Below are 27,814 nucleotides of genomic sequence, written 5' to 3' on the forward strand. Positions count from 1 at the left end.
TATAGATTTGCTCATTTAACTCCATCTAAATGCATTTTCGCTTACCGTTGAATTTGAACCACCTCCAGTGCGACTGGAAATAGCCCCGATAGCTCCAGAGTTGACGGCGTCTAAAGTGCCAGCCTTGAATGTCGATACAATCTTAGTCAAGCCTGTCTTAGTCCTCTGCGCCACTAAAACAAGTACTTCTCTTGTACCATAACCTTTATGTCAGTTAATGACATTTCAATCAATTAATCAGCTACAGCCCACATAAATAATAACTCCAAATAAGTAGTTCCGTCTATTTGATAGTCAGTCTTATGAAATATTTATCAATTTTCATTACTCTCAATATATTAATCTCGTATAAATCACTGTTTGGTCAAAAGCGAATCTATTACACTAGCGGAATAGGACAAACTATTTGCGGTAAAAGAGGTTACTTCTCAATCTGGTTTTCTGATCAGTCGTTGAAGAAGCAGCCACTGATTGATTTGGCATTGAGGCTATTGCAGTACCGCCACCAGCACCACCAACTGCAGACATTGGCAAGAGATTTGTATTATTATTGCTTAATATTACACTTGACACCGGAGTGCACGTCTCGGAATTGGGACCGCTTCCCATTACTGCTGGGGCTCGAGGCATGTTAGCTTGTGATGATGGGGAGGGATCCAACAACCCACTGTCGTCCATGTTGTTATTGTTGATTGTACTGCCAGTAGAGGACATGCAAAAATTAGGGTTGTTGTTGTTCATGCTTGTATTGGAAGAGATGTATTGTTGCAGTTGCTCCATCCGTTGCGATACTGTGACAAATTAAAATGTCAAACCCAATTCGCTTAAACCACATTAGTCAGCAAGATATTCAGCTGAGAGACTACACAATTAATGATAATTTGTAATACATTTATGAGCAGTTTTTAAGATATACCGAGACGCCGATTTCATTATAGTACAACCTTGAATTCCAATCGGTCCAGACAATCCCCAAATGAATGCTAATCGATATTAACTACCTCTCAGCGTCAAATGAGGGTCAAAAAACATTCGATAAATTACTCTAGCACAGAAAATATAGCTGGTAGAAAAAGTTATCATTGATTCCTTGACATTTACTCTGAAGATACAGATGAGACGACCGAGATCCAAAAATACTTAAAGATAAATCGGATTTTCTACTCATTGATGTGATGTCTTCAACTGATCTGGACATATGTTCTGTAAAACTGACCTCAATTAAAGAGATATGTCACGAAAAAGAATTATTCACACGACGGACCTCACAACTCACTCCAATAAGAGTCAAAACAAAGTCACCAACGCAGATCAAAACAAAAATAGCGTGTAAGAGCGAACAAAGGCTAATTCCAAAAGAGTGACATCACAGGTCGTAAAAAAATTGAATAGCTGAAGGATTTAGAAAACGACCGAAGCGTCGGTAGTTCCTAAAGAAAAACACCAAAAAACGAAAGCTGAGAAGATAAAGCATTAAAAATTGAGCGTTGATTTCTCAGTCAGATTAGTTTCAACCCAGAACATAGATATAAAAAAAACATGCAAAAAATAAGACTAGGGGGGGGGGGGGGGTGACCGAAGGAGTCAAACTGAAGGAGACTAACAACCACCCTTCACACCCTGAAATCGTCTTCTCAAAACAGTATCGGTGAATCGCATACATAGAGACTACTGAGCCTTGAAGATCTCAAAGAGATGATCACCCATTTAGTGCCCTTCGAGCGCTACCTGTTTCTCCCGTTTCTGAGGACGAAAAGTCGAAAATTAGTCAAGCGAAAGATCACATGACTATTACAACTGCTGCAAACTTCGTTGGAGAGCAATTGACAACACACTTTGTTGGAGAGCAAGTAAAAATAACAAATCAAATTAACTTTTAATTAAGACTCAAAAAGTTGGTCTAAAAAATTTTAAATTATCATTTACAAAAACCTTCAAATACCGGCGAAGGGTCAAATCTTTCAAAATATTAAGAACAATTAGGAAGAATAATCGGTCAAAAATTGGCCAAATTAAGCTCATCACTTATGAACTCATTGCTGATTGGTGAAGCAAAAATTTTGCATTAAAAGACCAAAAGGTATACAATAATTGCTTCAAACTTCGTTCGAGAGCAATCAAACAAAAAGAGGTACTAAAATGGTTTAAACCAAACATAATCCGACTAAGGTTGGATGAATTGCTCTCGAACGACAGACTGAGGCAATTGAATTTGGATAGGGTATAGCTTAGAAATTTTTTATGGGTACAAAAACTCCGACCTCATAGGTATTCGAACCATTTTCATCACTAAGCTATAACGGCTTTGAACCGCTCACAGCCGCTTTTGCATTACCGACAAACAATGAGAGCAATTGATATCACTCTAAAATTGAAGCGTGAAAAAAATCACATGAGAAGTCCGAGAATTTTCTAGAAAATAACGCAAAAATAACGCAAAGGTACACGTAACGTAGTCAAAGTCACATCGTCTGCATGGGATGTACTGCAAATGCTTAGGGCGATAAGCATTTGATGGCGATAAGCCCGCTCATATAGATGTTGGAGAGCAAGCGCGATAGCACACCACCAGATAGCAATTTGATTTTTCTCATTTTCGATAACCTCCGTATAAGAGAACGCATTTTCAATGTATAAGTCTACTCAAGTTTTCGTGATTTTCGGTATGAGGGTTTCATTTTGTCCTTTAGTCGCGATTAACCATGTGAAAAAAAGAGATCTATCAGTAAAGGGGAATATGACGACAGTGCTCCTTTTGGTTCAGACCAATTTGGAAGCTCTTTGTATGATGGTGATATTTGAGCGGATGGTGAGAAAATGATTGCATGTGCGTTTTTTTTGCGTGCGTGCGTACGTGTGTGTGTATGTGTCCGTGTGTGTGTGCGCGCGCTCGTGTGTGTGTGTGTGGGTGTGTGTGTGTGTGGTGCGTTGTGTGTGTGTGTGTGTGTGCGTGCGTGTGGTGTGTGTGTGTGTGTGTGTGGGGAGGGGGGCAGAAGGGCATGTCGAACTTATAAAACGCCCACACTAAATGTTTGCATTTCTGCCTCCTCAGTACTTCTGGTGAACCGTACTGTTAGAGAACAGTGAAAAATAAGAAAAAATGAAAGTAAAGTAATTTCTGATCAGAAACTGCAGCATAAACGAAAATCTGAAATTGCAATAAAACTAAGGGGAGGCCAACAACAACTCTAACAAAACTATTACAACAATTAATATAACCGACTAACAAAAATTGCTCTCAAACGATCGGTGAGCTGTTGGCTTCAGTATTAGTCAGCTGGGGCTCAGGTATGCTAGTATGGTGGATCGCTAGACGAGGGTGTCAATCTCTAGGTCGAGGACGGTGGATGTGAGAGTTTTAAGAGGGAGATGGGGGACTCGTTAACCAGGGGGAGGGTTCAAACTCTTTAAGAACCGCCTTTCATACAGTGAATTTAGGTCTCCGCTTTTAAGTTTTAGTTAATCGCATAATTTGAGACTCGTAAAGCATTAAGAGCTGCTCAGCAACTTAAGGCCCAATGTTGTTTACCTGTTTGTCTCGTTTTGAGGACAAAGTTGAAAGCGTCAGACGACAAATCGGTCGAGTAACAAATCTGAAGAAATAGAGCGCATGACTAATACACTTGCTGCAAGCGCCGTGTCAGCGCAATATAAAAACAGCAACACAAAAAACCGACTAATTGCCAAGAATCGCTGCTCATAACCCGATTGGGACTGAAACTTTCAGAATAGAACACTTTTCAAGTGCACTTGTGTCATTTTGTAGTTGAACATACTCGTGTTTCTGAATGAAAAGATAGAGTGGCCAGTATCAATAAGAATCAGAAATGGTAACTAAAACTTACAATAAAAAAGTTCAAGTAGCGGCCATCTAAAATTGGGCCTTTTGGGTTTATCCCGCTTCTATTTTTCATTTCGTTTTCCAAACGGACTCTTTTGACTCTAAATTATTTCGATGATCAACAGCTGCTTGGAGTCACCTTGTGCAGAATGAGAGAAAAGCAAAACATTCAGAGAAGTCAAAAAGACATTCACGCAAATTGTTGAACAAGCTATGAACCAATATAAAGCGAAATTTTTTGTTCGAAGAAAAAAGAGCAGGACGAGTACATCTGATGAACCGTACTTTTAGAGAACAAATAAAAAAATTGAAAGTAAAGTTACTTCTGAGAAACTGCAGCATAAATAAAAATCAGCAATTGCTATAAAACAAGGGAAGGCCAACAATTACTCTAACAAAATATAACAAGAATTAACATAATCCACTAACGTAAAATGCTCTCAAACGATCGACGAGCTGTTGGCTCCAGTATTAGTCAGATGGGGCTCAGGTATACTAGCATGGTGGATCGCTCGACGAGGGTGGATGCCAGAGTTTTAATAAGAACCGCCCTTCATACAGTGAGTTAAGGTCTCCCAGAAAGTTTTTAGTGAATCGCATAATCCGAAACCAGCAAAGCACTAAGAGAACTGCTCAGGAATTTGAGGCTCTATGTTCTTTACCAGTTTGCCTTGTTTTTGAGGACAACGTTAAAAGCGTCAGACGAAAAATTGGTCCATAAACCAATCGCATAAAATAGAGAGCAGGAGTATTATAGATGCTGCAAGCACCGTTTCAGCGCAAAATCTAAACAGCAATTAAAAAATAACCGGCATATTGCGAAAGAATGGCAACCCATAACCCCGATTGGGGTTGAAACTTTTCGCACAAAACATTTTTTAAGTACAATCTCATTTCTTAGTTGATCAATCTCTCGTTTCTTATTGAAAAGATACAGTGGCTAGCATCAATAAGAGTCAGAAAAAAAACAAGACTTAAAAGAAAAAAGTTCAAATAGCGGTCATCTAAATTCGGTAACTGGGGGGTTCAAAGTCTTAAGAAACGCCCTTCATACAGTGACTTTAGGTCTCCCCAAAAGTTTTAGTGAATCGCATAATTAGAGACTCGTAAAGCATTAGGAGCTGCTCAGCAATTTAAGGCCCAATGTTGTTTACCTGTTTGTCTCGTTTTGAGGACAAAGTTGAAAGCGTCAGACGACAAATCGGTCGAGTAACAAATCTGAAGAAATAGAGCGCATGACTAATACACTTGCTGCAAGCGCCGTGTCAGCGCAATATAAAAACAGCAACACAAAAAACCGACTAATTGCCAAGAATCGCTGCTCATAACCCGATTGGGACTGAAACTTTCAGAATAGAACACTTTTCAAGTGCACTTGTGTCATTTTGTAGTTGAACATACTCGTGTTTCTGAATGAAAAGATAGAGTGGCCAGTATCAATAAGAATCAGAAATGGTAACTAAAACTTACAATAAAAAAGTTCAAGTAGCGGCCATCTAAAATTGGGCCTTTTGGGTTTATCCCGCTTCTATTTTTCATTTCGTTTTCCAAACGGACTCTTTTGACTCTAAATTATTTCGATGATCAACAGCTGCTTGGAGTCACCTTGTGCAGAATGAGAGAAAAGCAAAACATTCAGAGAAGTCAAAAAGACATTCACGCAAATTGTTGAACAAGCTATGAACCAATATAAAGCGAAATTTTTTGTTCGAAGAAAAAAGAGCAGGACGAGTACATCTGATGAACCGTACTTTTAGAGAACAAATAAAAAAATTGAAAGTAAAGTTACTTCTGAGAAACTGCAGCATAAATAAAAATCAGCAATTGCTATAAAACAAGGGAAGGCCAACAATTACTCTAACAAAATATAACAAGAATTAACATAATCCACTAACGTAAAATGCTCTCAAACGATCGACGAGCTGTTGGCTCCAGTATTAGTCAGATGGGGCTCAGGTATACTAGCATGGTGGATCGCTCGACGAGGGTGGATGCCAGAGTTTTAATAAGAACCGCCCTTCATACAGTGAGTTAAGGTCTCCCAGAAAGTTTTTAGTGAATCGCATAATCCGAAACCAGCAAAGCACTAAGAGAACTGCTCAGGAATTTGAGGCTCTATGTTCTTTACCAGTTTGCCTTGTTTTTGAGGACAACGTTAAAAGCGTCAGACGAAAAATTGGTCCATAAACCAATCGCATAAAATAGAGAGCAGGAGTATTATAGATGCTGCAAGCACCGTTTCAGCGCAAAATCTAAACAGCAATTAAAAAATAACCGGCATATTGCGAAAGAATGGCAACCCATAACCCCGATTGGGGTTGAAACTTTTCGCACAAAACATTTTTTAAGTACAATCTCATTTCTTAGTTGATCAATCTCTCGTTTCTTATTGAAAAGATACAGTGGCTAGCATCAATAAGAGTCAGAAAAAAAACAAGACTTAAAAGAAAAAAGTTCAAATAGCGGTCATCTAAATTCGGTAACTGGGGGGTTCAAAGTCTTAAGAAACGCCCTTCATACAGTGACTTTAGGTCTCCCCAAAAGTTTTAGTGAATCGCATAATTAGAGACTCGTAAAGCATTAGGAGCTGCTCAGCAATTTAAGGCCCAATGTTGTTTACCTGTTTGTCTCGTTTTGAGGACAAAGTTGAAAGCGTCAGACGACAAATCGGTCGAGTAACAAATCTGAAGAAATAGAGCGCATGACTAATACAATTGCTGCAAGCGCAGTGTCAGCGCAATATAAAAACAGCAACACATAAAACCGACTGATTGCCAAGAATCGCTGCTCATAACCCGATTGGGACTGAAACTTTTAGAATAGAACACTTTTTAAGTGCACTTGTGTCATTTCGTAGTTGAACATACTCGTGTTTCTGAATGAAAAGATAGAGTGGCCAGTATCAATAAGAATCAGAAATGGTAACTAAAACTTACAATAAAAAAGTTCAAGTAGCGGCCATCTAAAATTGGGCCTTTTGGGTTTATCCCGCTTCTATTTTTCATTTCGTTTTCCAAACGGACTCTTTTGACTCTAAATTATTTCGATGATCAACAGCTGCTTGGAGTCACCTTGTGCAGAATGAGAGAAAAGCAAAACATTCAGAGAAGTCAAAAAGACATTCACGCAAATTGTTGAACAAGCTATGAACCAATATAAAGCGAAATTTTTTGTTCGAAGAAAAAAGAGCAGGACGAGTACATCTGATGAACCGTACTTTTAGAGAACAAATAAAAAAATTGAAAGTAAAGTTACTTCTGAGAAACTGCAGCATAAATAAAAATCAGCAATTGCTATAAAACAAGGGAAGGCCAACAATTACTCTAACAAAATATAACAAGAATTAACATAATCCACTAACGTAAAATGCTCTCAAACGATCGACGAGCTGTTGGCTCCAGTATTAGTCAGATGGGGCTCAGGTATACTAGCATGGTGGATCGCTCGACGAGGGTGGATGCCAGAGTTTTAATAAGAACCGCCCTTCATACAGTGAGTTAAGGTCTCCCAGAAAGTTTTTAGTGAATCGCATAATCCGAAACCAGCAAAGCACTAAGAGAGCTGCTCAGGAATTTGAGGCTCTATGTTCTTTACCAGTTTGCCTTGTTTTTGAGGACAACGTTAAAAGCGTCAGACGAAAAATTGGTCCATAAACCAATCGCATAAAATAGAGAGCAGGAGTATTATAGATGCTGCAAGCACCGTTTCAGCGCAAAATCTAAACAGCAATTAAAAAATAACCGGCATATTGCGAAAGAATGGCAACCCATAACCCCGATTGGGGTTGAAACTTTTCGCACAAAACATTTTTTAAGTACAATCTCATTTCTTAGTTGATCAATCTCTCGTTTCTTATTGAAAAGATACAGTGGCTAGCATCAATAAGAGTCAGAAAAAAAACAAGACTTAAAAGAAAAAAGTTCAAATAGCGGTCATCTAAATTCGGTAACTGGGGGGTTCAAAGTCTTAAGAAACGCCCTTCATACAGTGACTTTAGGTCTCCCCAAAAGTTTTAGTGAATCGCATAATTAGAGACTCGTAAAGCATTAGGAGCTGCTCAGCAATTTAAGGCCCAATGTTGTTTACCTGTTTGTCTCGTTTTGAGGACAAAGTTGAAAGCGTCAGACGACAAATCGGTCGAGTAACAAATCTGAAGAAATAGAGCGCATGACTAATACAATTGCTGCAAGCGCAGTGTCAGCGCAATATAAAAACAGCAACACATAAAACCGACTGATTGCCAAGAATCGCTGCTCATAACCCGATTGGGACTGAAACTTTTAGAATAGAACACTTTTTAAGTGCACTTGTGTCATTTCGTAGTTGAACATACTCGTGTTTCTGAATGAAAAGATAGAGTGGCCAGTATCAATAAGAATCAGAAATGGTAACTAAAACTTACAATAACAAAGTTCAAGTAGCGGCCATCTAAAATTGGGCCTTTTGGGTTTATCCCACTTCTATTTTTCATTTCGTTTTCGAAACGGACTCTTTTGACTCTAAATTATTTCGATGATCAACAGCTGCTTGAAGTCACCTTGTGCAGAATGAGAGAAAAGCAAAACATTCAGAGAAGTCAAAAAGACGTTCACGCAAATTGTTGAACAAGCTATGAACCAATATAAAGCGAAAATTTTTGTTCGAAGAAAAAAGAGCAGTTATGGTTACATCTGATGAGCCGTACTCTTAGAGAACAAATAAAAAAAATTGAAAGTAAAGTTACTTCTGAGAAACTGCAGCATAAATAAAAATCAGCAATTGCTATAAAACAAGGGAAGGCCAACAGTTACTCTAACAAAACTTAACAAGAATTAACATAATCCACTAACGTAAAATGCTCTCAAACGATCGACGAGCTGTTGGCTCCAGTATTAGTCAGATGGGGCTCAGGTATACTAGCATGGTGGATCGCTCGACGAGGGTGGATGCCAGAGTTTTAATCAGAACCGCCCTTCATACAGTGAGTTAAGGTCTCCCAGAAAGTTTTTAGTGAATCGCATAATCCGAAACCAGCAAAGCACTAAGAGAGCTGCTCAGGAATTTGAGGCTCTATGTTCTTTACCAGTTTGCCTTGTTTTTGAGGACAACGTTAAAAGCGTCAGACGAAAAATTGGTCCATAAACCAATCGCATAAAATAGAGAGCAGGAGTATTATAGATGCTGCAAGCACCGTTTCAGCGCAAAATCTAAACAGCAATTAAAAAATAACCGGCATATTGCGAAAGAATGGCAACCCATAACCCCGATTGGGGTTGAAACTTTTCGCACAAAACATTTTTTAAGTACAATCTCATTTCTTAGTTGATCAATCTCTCGTTTCTTATTGAAAAGATACAGTGGCCAGTATCAATAAGAATCAGAAATGGTAACTAAGGCTTATAATAACAAAGTTTAAGTAGCGGTCATCTAAAATTGGGTCTTTTTGGGTTTATCCCGCTTCTATTTTTCATTTCGTTTTCGAAACGGACTCTTTTGACTCTAAATTATTTCGATGATCAACAGCTGCTTGAAGTCACCTTGTGCAGAATGAGAGAAAAGCAAAACATTCAGAGAAGTCAAAAAGACATTCACGCAAATTGTTGAACAAGCTATGAACCAATATAAAGCGAAATTTTTTGTTCGAAGAAAAAAGCTGGACAAGTACTGAATTATGAAAAACTGATTAACGTATAAACCTGACAATTACTAACTTTCTCGCAGCCTCAAAATCTGACAGTCAACATAGCATATAACCCTATGTGTTCAAAAAAAACCAGACACAAAAAAAATCTCTTTCAAAGAAAAAGTAATTCAAAAACCTATAGAAATAACAATACTTATTTTAAATTTTGAAATCACGCGTCCTTAGAATTAGTATACAATTAAACAGCTTAGGGAACACAATAACAGACCAGTTCTGGTCTCGTTGGAGTTACAGTTTTGGTCTCGAACTTTCGAGATGAGCGTTAAGGTACACAGTCAAAGTCACATTGTCTGCATGGGATGTAATTCAAATGCTTATGACGATAAGTATTTGATGGCAATAAGATCCCTGATATAAACGTTAAGAGCAAGATAAGAGCAGAATCAAGAGCAATAGCACACCACCAGACAAAAACAATTCGATTTTTCTCATTTCCGATGACCTCCGTATAGAAAAGCGCATTTTTCAATGTGTAAGCCCACTCAAGTTTTCAAGATTGTCGGTATGAGGGCTTCAATTTGTTCTTTGGTTAGGTCGTTACTAAGCATGTGAAAACGAGATCTATCATAAGAAAGCGGATAAGACGACAGTGCTCCTTTTGGTTCAGCCCGATTTGGAAGCTGTTTTATAAGATGTTCTGCATGCTTGCATGTGCGTATTTTTTCATGCATGTGTGGGTGTGGGGGGGGGGGGGGGGAGGGAGGTGCGAGAGTGCATGTCGAACATGAAAAAAGCCCCACAGAGAACAAAAAAAATTGAAAGTAAAGTTACTTCTGATCAGAAACTGCAGCACAAATAAAAATCAGCAATTGCTATAAAACAAGGGAAGGCCAACAATTACTCTAACAAAATATAACAAAAATTAACATAATCGACTAACGTAAAATGCTCTCAAAAGATCGACGAGCTGTTGGCTCCAGTATTAGTCAGATGGGGCTCAGGTATACTAGCATGGTGGATCGCTAGACGAGGGTGAATGAGTTTTAATAAGAACCGCCCTTCATACAGTGAATTTACGCTCCCCGAAAGTTTTTAGTGAATCGCGTAATTAGAGACCAGCAAAACACTAAGAGAGCTGCTCAGCAATTTAAGGTTCTATGTTCTTTACCTCTTAAATGCGTCAGACGAAAAATTGGTCCATAAAGCAATTGCATAAAATAGAGAGCAGGAGTATTATAGTTGTTGCAAGCACAATTTCAGCGCAATATATAAACAGCAATAAAAAATAACCGGCATATTGCGAAAGAATGGCCGCCCATAATCCCGGTTGGGATTATTCTCTCGGTTTCTTATTGAAAAGATATAGTGGCTGTTATCGATAAGAGTCAGAAAAGGAAAACAAGAATTAAAAGATTAAGTTCAAATAGCGGTCGTCTAAACTCGGTAACTGGGGGTTCAAACTCCTCAGAAACGTCCTTCATCCAATAACTTCAGGTCTTTCCGAAGGTTTTAGTGAATCGCATAATTAGAGACTCGTAAAGCATTAAGAGCTGCTCAGCAATTTAAGGCCCAATGTTTACCTGTTTGTCTCGTTTTGAGGACAAAGTTGAAAGCGTCAGACGACAAATCGGTCGAGTAACAAATCTCACGAATTAGAGCGCAAGACTGATATAACTGCTGCAAGCAACGTTTCGGCGCAATATAAGAAAGATAGATTGCCAAAGAATTGCCGCCCATAGCCCCGATTGGGATTGAAATTTTTAGCACAAAACCTTTTTTAAGTGCAATGTCATTTCGTAGTTGAATACTCTTGCTTCTCATTGAAAAGATACAGTGACTAGTATGAGTAAGATTTAGAGATGGTTACTAAGATTTACAAGAACAGTTCAAATAGGTGTCATCTCAAATTGGGCTTCATGGATTTCTTTATCTCGCTTCTATTTTCATTTAGTTTTCGAAACTCACATGTTGATTCTAGATTATTTGGATGAGCAACAATTGCTTGAAATCACCTTGAGCAGAATGAGAGAAGAACAAAGCAGACAGAGAAGAACACGCAAAATTTTGAACAAGCTATGAACTAAAATAAAGCGAAATTTTTTGTTCGACGAAGAAGAAGAGCAGGACATGTAATGAATTACAAAAAACTGATTCAAGTAAAACCTGACAATTACCAACTGTCTCGCAACCTCAAATCTGACAGTCAACGTTGCATATAACCTAACTCATAGAACATTAGCAGCTCCATTCCCTGAAAAAACGACAAACAAGCAAGATTCAAAAATTCAAAAAATCTCCGAAAAAAATGGTATCTGAGTCAACGAAAACGATATCTAACAGTTGAAGTTTATACGTTGGCATTAATCACGCCCCACTACGAGGACAATGACAACTATAATTTTTGAGAGTAACTGAAAAGACGAAAAGAAAGGCAACAAAAACCTGCACGACTAAAAATCCGCCAATGTTTTTTTTGGAAATAGTTTAAAATTCAAAAACAACTGATAGGAACTCAGGCAAAAAGAAGGTTCAACTATGTCTCATTAGCAACCAATGACAATGGTTGTTAACGACAATTATTTATTAGACAACTAAAAGAATAAATGGGGCAAAACCTGAAAAATTCACCAACAACTTTGAAATAAATTGGGTCAAACAAATAGGAAACAATATGTATGAACTGAAACAGGTCATTCAAATCATTTCAGCTTCATTAGCAACGCACGAGACTTGAAATGAAGATGATTGACTGATGTACAGCAAACAGTACAAAAAATACGCAAACTCCCTAACTCAATAATTTTTTTGAAACAAAATTTGTCCAAATCATGGAAAAAAAGAACTCAAATCATTAATAATATTAATTTATTCCAGGATGGCAAACTTTGAGAACTGTCCTTAGTGAGATTGAATGAAAAAAAAGATCAAAAAATTGCAGAACCCAAAAATCACATGCTTTCCGAAAACAAGTGTTGACAAATTTAAAAAACTTTGTGATGTCACATGAAACCAAACAAAGCTTCTATTCCTCTTCAATATACCCTCAATGAGACCAACCATTTATGAAACAGGAACAAACACAGACCAACGGATGGAAACGGCAGGGGTAGGTTGGGGTGGGAGTTAGGTTAGAAAGATCGGGTCAAAAAATTCTCGGAATGACCTTTTCACCTTGAATTTTACTAGCAGTTCCTAAGCTCTACATCTTAATAGCTACGCCACTGTTAAAGTTACGCCAATGACAATAGCTACGCCACTGACAAAAACAAAAGTCAACGTTCTAAAACAAGTCAATGTTCAAAAACAAAAGTTAAAAGTTGTCGTGAACCAGCAGGCGTCAGCTAAAAAAAACTGTAGAAACTCAATATTCCTCTTCGATTCGTAAAAATCACTGTAACTTTATTAAAACGAAAAGCGTCTAAATCATAAATATTAAATGCCCTTCTCTGATTTCGAAGACAACAACTATGCATTATTGGAACACGAATATGACCCTTTGAAACCATTAGCTAAATCAGAAAAACATTTACCCTCTTCAATATACCCTCAATGAGACCAACCATTTATGAAACAGGAACAAACACAGACCAACGGAAACGGTTGGGGTAGGTTGGGGTGGGAGTTAGGTTAGAAAGATCGGATCAAAAAATTCTCGGAATGACCTCTTCACCTTGAATTTTACTAGCAGTTCCTAAGCTCTACATCTTAATAGCTACGCCACTGTTAAAGTCCAATGCTCAAAAACAAAAGTCAACGTTCTAAAACAAGTCAATGTTCAAAAACAAATGTTAAAAGTTGTCGTGAACCAGCAGGCGTCAGCTAAAAAAAATGTAGAATCTCAATTTTCCTCTTCGATTCGTAAAAATCACTGGAACTTTATTAAAACAAAAAGCGTCTAAATCATAAATATTAAATGCCCTTCTCTGATTTCAAAGACAACAACTATGCATTATTGGAACACGAATATGACCCTTTGAAACCATTAGCTAAATCAGAAAAACAGCAAAAAGAGAAGTCAAACTGCCGCATGTGAAAAAAATTCCTTTCAAAAACAAAAAATTGGTTCAAACACCAATTACTAACATTAAAAATTCACGCCTCAAACCTATTCGCGTTTCCGCTCCCATTACTGCTCTAGCGTGATTAAAATCACCAGTCTGATTGACTTCTCATTGAAATAAAAAAGACAGATTGACTTTTCATTGACAAACCAAAAAGAACAGATCTTGAGAAAAAGAGCGCACCAAAAAAATTTAAACTTTTCGATTGTAAACAACAGAGCCGCTATAATAGGCATTTGGAAAAGACGGGGGCAGCTTTTAAAAACCTAACAGACTAACGTTGGGCGAATTGCTAGAGGCTGGAAGGGCTGGCTAAACGAAAGGGGGCCCAAATCTGCAGGTTGAGGGCGTTGACAGAGGGATTGTTGGTGGGGGGGGGGGGGGGGGGGGTGGGTTTAGGTGACTGAGGGGAGGAGGTGACTGAGCTGAGGAGCATCAAACATTTAATATTAAGAGCCACCTTTCACACCATGACATTGTCTCAAAACAGTATTCGTGAACTGCATACTTACAGACGAGTAAGGCGCTAAGAGAGCTTCTCAGCCATTTATTGCCCTCCTGTCTTTAATTGTTTGGTCTGTTTTTCAGAACGAGAAGTTAAAAAGTCAGATAAAAAATCAGTAAAGCGAAAAATTGCATAAAAAGACCCACACGGCTAATATAATTGCTACAAATTTTGTTTGAGAGCAAATAATAAAAAATACTTTCAATATTTTTCAATCAAACTTCTCAATCAAAGCAGATGAACAAAAAGAAACACATTTTAAGCACATGATAGCAATTAAAACAAATTATGTAGCTGCTTTTGGACATCAGGAAAGCTATGTTGCAATACTACCTAAATCGATAATTTTATCACAGCAGTCTTCGCACACAATTGACTGTTACAAAAATAACCCTGTTCGGTAAAAATTTTGATAATAAATTTCAAAAGCAACAGATTCAGAATCAGTACATTTAAAGAGCTGAAGACTGCAGCTAAACTTTATTTTGAAATAAACAATTATGGAAGCCGAGGCCAAAACAAACTCGCAAGATAAAGAACCGCCCGTGATACCATGAGACTGTCGCCTCAATACAGTTTTGCTGAAGCGCAGTCTTACGAGACTGGTTAGGTGTAAGGCGCTAAGAGAACTTAATGCCCTCCAAGCGTTACCTGTTTATCCCTTTTTTGAGGACAAAAACTCAAAATGGCTCAGATAAAAAATTGGTCAAGCGAAAAATTGCACAAAAAAGACCACAGGACTAATATAATGGCTACAAACTTGGTGTGAGAGCAATTAAACACCTTGAAGATAGATCCAGTCAGATATCTCTATACATAAAGATAACCTCAATTTCAATGCTATGCAAAGGAACTTTCAATGCTACTGTTGCAAACGGATCGAATTTGCAATGTTAGGGGTGAAATGAGGTGGGGTGAATTGGGGGTCTAAATCGCCAAAAAAGAACAAACTACCCCTTACACCATGATTTTGTCTTTTGAGCATCTTCCTTGATTTCTCCTCAATGAGACTCGTAAAGCTCAAAAATAACCGCTCAGCGACCTAATACCCTCCGGGCTTTATCTGTTTTTACCGTTTTTGACGACCAAAAGTTAAAAGCTTAGAAGACGAAAATTATCAAACGAGAAATCGGTGTCACGAAAAATTGCATAAAAAGGAAAGCCCAACAGAACTAATATAATTGCTGCAAACTTTATGTGAGAGCAATTAAACACCGTGAATATAAATTCGGCAAGATATCTCTACACAGACAAAGGTAACCTCAATTTCAAAGCACAGCAAATGAACTTATCAGATTCAAAAAAACAAACCGGCTTCAAGGAAGCAGTACAACAATGGCTACATATTTTATTTAGATTACCGAATTTTTGAACGCAATGAACTGCGTATCACTAACGGCATGCTAACACCCTAATTGTGAACAGATAATTAGTCGTCACCTTAAAAATGAGCCTTTTAAAGCACTGCAGTCAAATTTTTTATTTACTTAATTTCGCTGTCAGATGCAAGCAATGTTAACTCACACTTAGCGTTTTCACTGTGCAGCCTGGCGTTTTCTTGGACCAATGTCTGGAATTCCGCCTCGATGCGTGAGAAGAGGGACTGGAGGATGGGAGACACTGACGTCAGTGAGTCTACGGCCGACAGAAATGGAAGACCTTAAAAATGCACACAGATGTATCTGAGCTTTTCAGGTCAAATCCATTCTTATCAAGAGACGTTTAAAAGAACACTTTTCTGTTTCAGGTGAAACGAGACAACTACGTGAGAGGGCGATATATAATTAAAGACTGAAGGACATTACTTTTATAAACTACATCAAATGAACTTTACTGCCATGTAATAACTTCTCTGTAAACATCACAATATTAAAACAAACTTACAAATCGATAAGCTTTTGCTCCCCTTTCAACAATTTCTCTCCTCTTGGCATTAAAGAATTGTAAAATATAAAATTTGAAGTTCAAAAGTAGTTCTGTTTTCCAAAAATTCTTTTCAGTCGCTAACGATCCACTTATGTGAACAAATAAAGAATAAAATTCTCACCAAAAACCTTTGAGATAACGCATTCCTGACACTTTCTGTCTCGTTTCTTACATTAATTGCAGTGAGAGGTTCATTTTTCAAATAAAATTTCAAATAAAAAGACTCCCGAGTTGTCCAGCTAAGATCAGAGACTGTGCTGAGAGAGCCTTATTTCTACCACTTATTACTTATTATTGAAGGACTTACTACTTATTGCTGAAGGACTTTGAAAACTTCGTTGTTCCGCAGAAACAAAAATCGAGTGAATTCGGGTGGATTTTAATTACATACTTGGCGAACATGAATCATTAACTGACAAAGTGTGACTGAAAATCAAAAATAGCCGAGCGTTTTAAAAATTAGCAGCATTAGATATGATATAGCGCTGACAAAGGACCAGGGCAGAAAAATAACTGATCTACAGCTCTTACTTTGACTGAGTTCGGAACCACTGAAAAGAAAACGATTTGATTACTTAAATTAAAACGGAGATATTATAACGATTCATTACCCGTACCTTGGTCTACGACTAATCCAGCGCTGTAACATTAAATTTTTCATTCTGATTTTTTGCCTGACACTTGTTCTGTTCATGTCAGTTTTGGGAATTTATAGTCTGTTTTAAAAGATGACTCATTAGGGCATGATTTTGTTTATATGAATTTTATCTGAGCAGCAATAAAGCGCGGCTGAATTTTATCGGGAAAAATAAAAATTAATCAGTTTTCAGTCACATGTTGCGAATATAAAATCGACTGTTCTTGATGATTTCTGTTGCAACCGCAGAAAGCATTGCTTTGCCTGTTCATGTGATGTAAATGATCTATAGGGTTCAAATAGTGTATTGGGCGTAGATTTTGATAAACATTTCTAGAAATTTTCCATTCGACAGCATTTGACAGGAAACGCCATAGTGCTACAGATGTCGAGAATCAAACTAATCTATAAAGATTCAAGTTATTAGTGCTCAAAACAATAGTCAATAAGTTTTAAATTTGATTTCTCAAAACAGTTAAAAATTGTCATGCTTCCAGTTTTCCAGAAGTTGAACAAAACGTACAAAGAAAAAATACGCGAAAGCCCTTTGAGAGTAAATATTTCGAACTAACTTACCAAAACCAGAGAGAACAGAAAACAAACGACCGCGCTGAAAGCCTATCAAAGACTATTAATGAAGAATGCTGTAAGGAACTTCGATCGCTGAATGCACTGTCTTTAAACAATAACTTATTGCCCTGGCTTCATTAGTTTATCGCGTTTTTCGTTCTTTCACTTTCTGACCTTCACCGTATTCACAAATTGAATTCTATATTCCATTCAGTTGAAACAGTGAGAGAGGTAAATCAGAAGTGAAACGTAAAATTGGTGACATTTATAAAATGAAAAAAAAGGTGGATCTATTCAGTAGATCTAAGAAAAGCCCAAAAAATTCTAAAGAGCTCACACTAAAACAAAAAAAAATATCGAAAACACACCTACCATATTTCAGAAAATTAGTTATCTAGTCATTCAAACCAATAGCAGCATATTAAGCAAAACTTTAAGCTATAGTACCTTGGAAAGTTAAAACCAATATCGTGGATTTTGAAATGAGAGGAAGAGAAAGGACAACAGACAAGAAACTCGGCGAAAATTGAACATCAAAACAGGCTTTGAACAAAATCAAGATCATAGTCATATAAAAACGTAACTAAAATGTCAAATCTTTACAACAAAAATTATCATTTATTAGAAGGTATAAAAAGCTTACATACGAGCAGTGGATAGAAGCAAGAAGAAAATAAGCATCAAAAACATTTCACTCATAACTTTTCAACGAAAAATCTAAAATTAAAAAACCATTAGCGACAGGCTGGAATCATATAATAGATGTAATTTAGTCGAAATCAGAAGGAGCTGTCATAACTGAGACCAGAGACTATAAAGCAAATAGAGTAACAACCAAACTCGTTCCATTTCTGAGACACTAGTGAAACCAGCAAGCAAGGCAAAACTTTAAAAAGTTAACATATCAAGTCAAAGCATAATGAACACATCATGCCCAGGTAGTCAAATCCGTGATGCAGTAAATGGAATTTTAGAATAGATCTATTTTAACAAAATGAGAGAGCTAAGGAGAACTGTCATTGACGAACTTAAATGATAGGATAACAAATTTGTAAAACGCGTAAAAAAACACTACTTATTTTTGAAAACGCGTAGTGTCAAAGTCATTACAAACGTTAGATATCAACAGATAACCACATTAAAGCTTCGAATGTTGTAGTGAAAGAGCCAATGAGACCCACCATTAATGATATTAAGTGATAGGACAAAAACAACTGAAACCAGGCATAAAATAACTGAAACAAGGCATAAAATAAAAAAAAACGAAAACAAGTAGAAAAAAATAGATAAAATGTCAGATAATTGAAATCGTTAGATCTCTTCAATTTAGCATCATCGAAGAGAAAAAGAGACCTGCGATTAGGGATATTGTGATCGGATCACAAGAACTATAAACATAACCGACTGATGTCGGGCGAATTGCTCTCAAACGACCGGCGAGCGGTTAGCTTCGTCAGTAGCTAGCCACGGGGGGGGGGGGGGTCTCAACCTCTAAGAACCGCCCTTCACACCATAAGTATAAGTATAAGTCTCCCAAACAGTTTGAGCTGAAACAGAGCAGAAAGGCTCCAAGAGCACTTAATGCCCGCTGGGCGCTACCTTTTTATCCCGTTTTTGAGGAAAAAAAGTCAAAAGCGTCAGACGAAAAATCGGTCAAGCGAAAAATCGCATAAAAAAGACCGACAGGACTAATATAATTGCTACAAACTTCGTTTGAGAGCAATTAAAAACGGACAAAACTAAAAATAATAAATACTTTATGAACAAAATGGCGTGTAACTCATTAGCTTAGCTGCACTTTGATGAAATCAAAAAGCAAAATTATGCTCTGCTAGAGCAAATGAGTCACCTTTTAAAGACATTCGTGCCGAAATTAAGACAAAACGTTCAACACAGAAATCAAACTCACGCACGTGACAAAAATTGCGTTTGTTCGAGCATTATTTTCTCACTCCATTTCAAAAGCAGTTAGAACAAATATCACGCCTTAAAACCGCTCGCGTTCCGCTTCTTTTACTAGTTCACGACAAAAATCAATCCTATAATTTGCTTTCTCGTTGACAAGAGTAAAAAAAAGTGATTTAAAAAAATGAGCGCACCAATACAACGAATACAATCCAACTATCTTGGATTGTGAAAAAAATAGGACCGCTATAGTAGCCGGCTGAGAAGAAGGCCGCTATTTAAAAAAATTAGCTGCTTTGGGACATGAGGAAAGTTATGCTGTAATATTATCTCGATAGATAAAATCAAAGAATTTGATCAAAGCAATCTTGTCACACAATTGACAGGTACACAAATAGCCCTGGTTGCCATTTTTCAAGAATGAGAATTCCAAAAACAACAGATTCAGAATCATTAAATTCAAAGAGCTGAAGGAGAGCAGCTAGACTTTATTTCGAAAGCGACACTTATGGAAGCAACTCGACAATCAAAACCAAAACGCATACCTGGCAGAATGCAGTAGCCCCGATTGACTTTCATTGACAAGCAGCCAAAGAAACGAAGAATCTGAAAGCCTCTTTTTTAAAAAGTCAAGCAACCTTAATTGTTTTGATGCGGTACAAAAAATTTGCCGAGTTTTTCAGAAAGAGTCTTGTTAAACAGGAGCAGTACTTTCGATGCAATCATCTGGTATGCAATTAGAAATTTTGTGTGGTCAAGAACAGTCTACTTATTGTAGTCAAGTCACATATGATCGCTAAAATAACCATTCAAATGGACTGAAAACGGGTGCTCAAGAGTTTAGCAAATGACATCACGCAATCACTTACTTCTTCCTGAGTTCCATGCGTTCTTGAGCGGCAGATACGGGCTTTTGATAGAACGATCGCTAAGTGCTCAAATGATCGCTAAAACCTATCTCAATGTACAGATCGTTAATCTGCCAACCAGAACTTCTGTAGAATGTTTTTTAAAATCAAACCTTGCAAATAATAAACACAGACTAATTATGAACGGCTCTGACTTCAACAATTCGGACCTCGTGAAGCTTCGAACATAAAAGCTACCTTACACGTAAAATTTCACATCAGAAAAAAAAGATATCAGAAAAATATTGAATTATAAAATTGAGTGTGAATAGAGAATAAAAATTCACGGCGGTATAGAGAACAATCTGCTGCCAAAATACATAAAAAGCTCACAGAGTTCTCAATTTTTCTTGTATTTTTCAAAAACCTCTTGATTTTCTGGAATGTACCACCTGTCTGCTGTATTTTGGTCAAAGTTTCATCGGGCTCAGACAGCCTAAATAATATCCAGAGAATCTCTTTGGAATTAAAAGTTATATTACAGTTTTGGGACGCCAAGTTAAATATAATTCAAATCCAGTAACCTTCCTCACAAGATAAAACGAAAGGTCGGGCGAATTCTTCGCCAACATCAGGCAAGCTGTTGGCAAATGTAAGCCACCCACACCTTGAGGACACGAGCAATATTCAAAACTGTCAATTTTGTTGAAACAAAAGGATAATGTTGATTTCTATGTACAAATTTAGAACTGGTTCTTAATCAGAACCAGAAATGGAATCAGAAATGGTTCTTTTTCATGGTAGCGAACGAAAATTTGTGAAGCAAATCTCACGAAGTTCGAAACTGTTGCCGAAGAACAACATTTGGCAAAGGGCAGTCCAGGCATATCGAGCCGAAAGGAACTATAATATCAGCCTTTGTAAGCAGCACCACCACTCGCTTCATAGCAGCAAGGTAGAAATAACTAAGGCGGACAACCCCCACGCAATGATTTTTCACTCTCATTAGATTCGGAAATTTTTGCTGTCGTGGTCCCGAGCACGAGTAATAAGAATTTTATTATTTTAATAATTGAACCCAAAATGGCCTACATGTGAAAATTCACAGGTTTTCATAGTTGCTATCAGTATGAAAATTTACAGAACCGTCTAGATATAGATAAACTGATATTGGTTAATTTACAACTTAAGAATGAACAAGTTTTTTCCAAGAATGAACAAGTGATTCACCCCATTTTAGGTCACCGCTTACAAACTCGGTACCATAGTTTGATACTAACGTTTTTGGTATCCCAAATCTTGCAAAGATTTGCCTCAAGTACGCCTTCACTGTTTGTGAGGTTCTATTTCCCGCAGGGAAAGCTTCTATCCAGCATGATCCCGCGTCTACTTTTACTAAGATACTACCTTCGTCCTTAACGTAACCGCAGTCCATATGGAGTCTTTCCCAAACTTCTGCTTCTGGCCAAGTAGATACTGTTTTCCCCAGGCTAGGCCTGTTTTCTTGGCATTCCTTACATTTACTTAAAATATCGAAGAACTTCTTGACTGATGCCGGGCCACCATGTTATTACTCGGACTGCTGTTTCAGGTGCATTTTTGCCTAAGTTTGTCTCATGGGCTTTGGCCATCACCACATGCGTCTTTCTGTTGTCCGAAACCTTTCTCTGCTTCTGAGTACTGTTTCCAGTTTCCACTTTTTATGCTTCTGATGACATCTTGGAAGAGTCGACTTGATCCGTGTTCAGTTGCAACCTCTGACTGCGTCACCAGGTCGGATTGGACAAATTAGATATTGTCGAGATCAAAGCAGACCCAATCATTGTCGTTATCATCAAAACCTAGTCTGCTCAAGGCATCAACGTGGGAGATCTGCTCTCCGGGTGTATATTTCAATCCGAAGTCAAATCCCATCAGCGATATAGCCCACCTCGTGATTCTTGCTGATGCTGTTATAGGAATTTCCTTGTCTGGTGCAAAGAGATATTTGAGAGGTCTGTGGTCAGTTTGTAAAGCGAACCTCCTTTCGCGCAGGAGTTGTTTCAGTCTTGTGACCACAAAGACGATTGCAAGTGCATCTCGCTCAATATTGGAGTAAATTTGTTCCGCTTGTGACAACTTCCTTGAGACATAGATCACAGGATGTCCTCCCTGTGAGATGACCCCGCCTATTGCTTTTTCAGAGGCGTCTGTTGTCACGGTTGCTTCTTTCGGCAAGCTGTAAAGCTGAACGAGTGGGTAAGCACATAACTCATTTTTTATGTTTTCGAAAACGTTCTGTTCTTTTTCCCATCTGAAGACGTCATTTTTGTTTTTCGCATTTCATCCAAAGGTAACATTGTTGTAGCAAAATCTGGAACCACCCGTCCATAAAAATTTGCTAGGCCGACAAAAGACTCTAGTTGTTTCATATTTGATAATGGTTTTGCATTTTTGATTTGCTCAACAATTTTAGAATCGGGTGCTAGTCCTTCCTTTAAAACTGAGTATTCAAGAAAACTAACAATTGAGAATGGTTTAGAGTTGGATTTCAATGAAGGCGAAATTCTTCAAGTAGTCGACAGTTGACCGCAAGCATTCGTTTCTCGTATTGCTCTTTTGTCGTTCCATATACAAGTATGCTGATCACACCCTTGAAAGATGACCACGCTCTTGATTCTTTTGAGAGTTGACTCAATGGAATTCTGGAAGATTGATGAGGAATTCTTCAAGCCCGGAGGAAGCCTGCACATCTAAAACAATCCTTGCGATGTGTTGATTGTACATATTTGTTTTGCGTCCTCGTCCAATTTCATTTGATAATATGCGTCTGATACGTCAATTTTGTCAAAGTAAGAGGCCCCATACAGATTATGGAATATGCTTTCCATGTCGGGCCGTTAATGTGAACTTCAAGGTACACGCATAGTCTTAGAGCTCCATTTTTCTTCCGCTTCCAAAATACTGGGGATGCATTTGTGACCCCATCTGGTTGCACTGGCTTCAGGATGCCCTGTCGCACCATAGTCTCAAGTTTTTCCTTGACCCTGTCTTGTAGAGGTAGAGGTATCTTTCCAGCCTTGCAGAACATCGGCTGTGATCCCGGTATGATTTTCACAAGCGTTTTGTATCCTTTGACTGCAGGTAGTTTTCATCACACACTGTTGATGCCTTCTTGGGGTAATATGTTTTTCCCGAGTAGTCCAAATTCTTTGTCGGATTGCACAAATGCAACTTGTTGCATATACTTAATTCCGTTTCACTCAACATCACATGGTAATGATCCCAAAAGCGTCAGTTGATGACCATCATAGGCCTCAAGACGTCTGATTTTCCCATCTAAATGAGGTTTAACAAACTCATTCCAGATGAAAGATGATATCACAGTACTATCAGCACCGGTATCAACTTGCATTTATATTTGCTGGTCTTTTACTGTAATGTACTCCCATTTCGCTGACAAGTTAAACACGTTTTCACGACAAATTACCCTCTTCCTCGCAGATGTTGTGCTGGTCGGATTTACTTGACCTAGGCTGGGTTTAACTTTTGCACATTTTTGCAAAGTTGCCTTTGCTACAAGTGAACTTTTCACTCGGTTTCCTGAAGGTCTTTTGGAAGTTGTATCCCACTTCTTTCAGCATAACCGGTTTATTACCTGTTGAAGAAACCGCAAAAGCCATTGCTTTTTTTTCTGAACTGTAGGCTTTCTGTCATTTCAGAAAGTCCTCGTTGGCTTAGCTTTGATGCCGTCTAATAGTCCTAATTTTGCCTCAAGGTCTCTCAAACCTGAAATAAACTTTACTTTTACCAACTCTTCCTCGGGATTGGTCACTGTTTTTAGTTTCTGGAAGTCACAATAGCGTGCCTCTTAGGCGCGTTAAGAAATCATCGTCGGATTCTCCGACGCCATGGACAACGGACAGAAATTTAGTCATTTCTGCCGTTATTACCCTCTCTTTGGGAGAACCATAGTTTTGAATTACTAGTCTGATCTCCTTAAAAGGAGTGTCTAGTAGTTTCCTGGGGCTCATAAGACTCCTAAATTTCAGAAGTGCGTCTTGTCCGCACATACTAAGGAAGAGATTTGTTACCTGTAGCTCTTCTTACTTCTCTGTGCGACATTTCGCTACAGAAGACAATCCACGCAGCATTCAGCATTTTGCAGATCCAAAAATTGTCGGTCAGTCGGTGGTCTGGACACCATTGTCGAGGTCTCGAGCACGTGTAACAAGAATTTTATTTTTTTTTTAAAATTGAACTCAAAATGGCCTAAAAGTACAAAAATTCACAAGTTTTTATAGTTGTTATCAGTATGAAAAGTTAAAGAACCGTCTAGATAAAGATAAACTGATATTGGTCCACGATTCAGTTCAAATTAGTAGCCATTAATTAAATTTACTTCACCAACATCAGTTTAAAAAGTTTTGTTTATTTCGAAGTTTTAACTTATGTTTTGATCTTCGCGATGTATCACATATTCACTAAGAGACTAGTATAGCTCGGATCTTCTTCGTTTGTGCCCCATCCCAACTCAGGGGGTGTACATTATTTGCACCCCCAAGACGCACGTGCCATATTTTTAAATACTGATTTACTATTTAAGGGCACGTATTGAGTACCTGGAGGGTGCATAACATACAGGGAGGGCACAAACGGAAGATCCTAAAACTGCTCAGGTAACTGCTCAGCAACTTACTGGCTTCTGGACTTTACCTGTTTATACCACTTTGAGGACGAAAAGTGAAAAGGACGAAGAAAGCCATCAGTCGGTATTACAAAAATTTGCATAACATAGCTGGCAGATTGTCAGAAAATAGCCGCAATAACTTTGTAGATCTGCAGTCTCAAAAAATCAGTAAGACAGACCAGAAAAAGATATTCTTTTCATTAAGGGCTGAGATGTTATATTTTGATTGAGAATCTGTAAAAGTTATTGCCCCGTTATTGCTGCCTCTATTAGCAGCTCTCAAATAACCTTCATTTCGAGTGACACAATCACTTGACCTTATCTCTTTGGATTTAAGTAAATAAAAGTCAATTTCAGTCAGGAAGTCATATTTGATAGTGAGGTAAGTCACATGAGACCAAAAATTTAATCACGCGAATCAACAAAAAAACTCGCTCCACTAAGAGCAAAAAATGACGTCACGCACGTACTTCAGTTGAAATTGCATGACAGAATGAACAAAAAGCAGATTTGAAGTGGTTGTTACGTCATATGGTCGTAACAAAAATCTTGACGACGAAATAAAAAACATAGCAGGACAAGTCCTGACGTACAACTCAAAGAACTTTCATTGACTAAACAGAAAACTATACATAGAAGGTACTGTTAATGGATTCAGAAAACCATTTAGAAAAAAATCCAATCCAAAAAATTGAAAAAAACAGTAAAAATCAAAGTGAATTTGCCGCATGTGAACAAAAAACCACTACCGAGAAAGCGAATTTTTGTTCAAACACCGTTTTCTCACTCTACTTTAAAATTAGAGCGCAAAAAATTCACGCCGCATAATTACTCGCTTTTTCTACTCCAATTTGATTCCAAAAATCATGAAAAAGTAAGAACAGATCTTAAAAAAAAGACAGCGCCCCAATACAAATAAATTTCTTTGAATTGGAAAAAAACAAGAGAAGGCCAATAATTGCCCCAGCTATCGCTGTGCGGCTATTAAATAAGGAAAGACCGACAAGACTAATATAAATTATAATTATAGAAGCTGACGCCAAATCAATCAGACGCTCATGGGGTACGAACTATACTTACAGCATTCATCTCGCAAAACGAAACAAAATACAGACTATTACAAACTTAAACCAGAGGGTTCGATAAGCAAAAGAGAAAGGTGTAAGCTATTGTAATTGAGGGGTGGCAGAGTTTGCAATGTTAGGAGTGGAATGAGGTGGGGTGAAAGGGGGTCTAAATCGACAAAAAAATGCAGATTACACCATGATTTGAGACTAGTAAAGCTCTAAAATAACTTCCCAGCGCTTTAATGCCCTTCTGGTTTTGCCTGTTTTAACCATTTTTGAGGACGAAAAATCAAAAGGTTAGAAGAATACTATCAGCAAGTAAAGTCGGTAGTACAAAAATTCGCAAAAAAGATGGACGGATTTAATATAATGGAAACAAATTTCGAGAGCAATTAAACTAGTCAAAATGATGCCAAAATGCCAGAAAACTTAAACTAATGTTACAGAAAATTAAATCTTATCGGTTCTCTTGAATGGGCGAAATTACTCAACGTCTCGTTTTGCAATTATTAACTTAATCTTATCATTCTTGTCCTGAAAACTCTAATTTCTCAGCTTCCTTTACTAATATTTCAGTTCTGGGTCTTTTTAGCGTCCTGTTAATTTGCGACAGTTTAGAACATTAATTGTTTCTATGAAACCTCAAAATATTTATCTCACCTGAAGTAACGGGAGATCCCATAGCAGTGCTACTGTTCCCACTAGTTGTAGCACCTCCCACACTTGTTCCCACTCCTACCCCAACTGGTAGGCTGGGCTGATTCTCCACAGCTAAAGATCCCTCCACTACCGGGACTGTCATTGCTTCACTGCACAATTAAGATGCATAAGAAGGGAATCTTATTCTAATTAATACATAAGCTCTATTCTTTTATCTTTACAAAATACGCTTCAGCAACGTGTATTAAATTGCCAGCAGCAACGTCAGAATGAACTAATTTCCTAACAAAATGCCGTTTGAATAAACTCGAAGCTCTCAAACCATGTACACTTGAAATGGAATAACTGCCGCTTAAAAACAATTGCTTGGCTTGTACGGGGAAAACTGAAACGTAAGTTCAATTCAAAATCGATAACAACCCCCACGCCGAACAAAACAATGTTAATCTAAACGGTTATCTAGTTATAACTACTTTGTTTAGAAACATGATGAGGTCACGTAACAGCTTAATATAAAATCTAATAGTAATGAAATAGGACACTACACAAATTTAGAATCACATGAAAACCGCTAGACATAATTTCACCTAACCTCGGCAGACAAAATTTGACGTAAAGGCTAGACAAAATAATGTTCATTGTAGCTAAACAATGATTGCCTAAATTGCCTCTGCATTCATTGCAACAATGTAATGCTAGTCATGAAAGCAGTCTGCATACATTGAAAAGCCCAACTTAAACAGAAACACCAATACTAATTTAGATAACAAATGACGGTTATTCATCCAGTCAGGTCATACGGGTTGGTTAGAAGTGGAGAAAATTTCTATCAACATCCACTGTTTTCACCTTAAAATTTTATCCGCTGTATTTCCCAAAAAACGTCACCAAGTCAGAGCCAAATAAGGCGCAAATGAGCAGATCTCAGTTAAAATGCTCAGAGTTCAACAAAATCCGGATAAATTAAAGTTGTATAATTCATTAATTTATAACTTGTCATAAATAAGATTCCTTTGATTGTCCGCCGCGAAGTTCTTCGAACAGGAAGGTTGCACCTGGTTGTTGTGCTGAGTGCTGCTGTTTTCGGGCGCCAACTCTTTAGCAGTGAAATCTGATACCGCCTCAGTTGTTTCTGTAGCACCAGAAACAGTGACAGCCGCAGCAGCAGTGCTAGTTTCGATCAAGTGTTCACTAACGTCATTAGAGGCAGACATTTACCAACAGACGCTTTCAGTTATGACTTTTGGCTCGTAATTGGCATATCATTCTGTACATTAATGGTCCACATAATAATCAAATCCTGCTAATACTATGCACAAGGTAGCAGTGGCACGAGAAATAGAACAACTCTGGCCAAACCATCGCATGTGTTCCAGAATTCCTGCATTAGCTGTACTCTTTCAGTTATGAGAAACAAACATTTGACCAACTCGCGCTTCTTCCTTTTCGTTACCAACAATCACCTGTCACACATGGCCACACTGAAGGGAAAACAACCACAT

The 27,814-nt window shown here is 37.8% G+C and overlaps 1 protein-coding gene across 1 annotated transcript; it reads right to left on the minus strand.

Moving 5' to 3' along the window:
• Positions 1 to 27,814, minus strand: LOC142358284 (uncharacterized). The gene is made up of 5 exons (XM_075409714.1): positions 27,324 to 27,814; positions 26,313 to 26,461; positions 15,555 to 15,689; positions 426 to 791; positions 1 to 173 (listed from the first exon to the last, which is right to left on the minus strand). The coding sequence occupies exons 1-5, from the start codon at positions 27,524 to 27,526 to the stop codon at positions 16 to 18; spliced, it is 1,011 nt and encodes a 336-aa protein (XP_075265829.1). The 5' UTR covers positions 27,527 to 27,814; the 3' UTR covers positions 1 to 15.

Source organism: Convolutriloba macropyga, unplaced genomic scaffold (genome assembly GCF_964194025.1).
Source record: "Convolutriloba macropyga unplaced genomic scaffold, txConMacr16.3 SCAFFOLD_768, whole genome shotgun sequence".
Lineage (NCBI taxonomy): Eukaryota > Metazoa > Xenacoelomorpha > Acoela > Convolutidae > Convolutriloba > Convolutriloba macropyga.

Coding starts and splice junctions, on each gene's coding strand:
- LOC142358284 (XM_075409714.1), bottom strand. CDS start 27,526: ATGTCTGCCTCTAATGACGTTAGTGAACACTTGATCGAAACTAGCACT. Junction 15,690..26,312: donor GGGATCTCCCGTTACTTCAG/GTGAGATAAATA, acceptor TGCATTTTTAAG/GTCTTCCATTTCTGTCGGCC. Junction 792..15,554: donor GCACAGTGAAAACGCTAAGT/GTGAGTTAACAT, acceptor AATTTGTCACAG/TATCGCAACGGATGGAGCAA.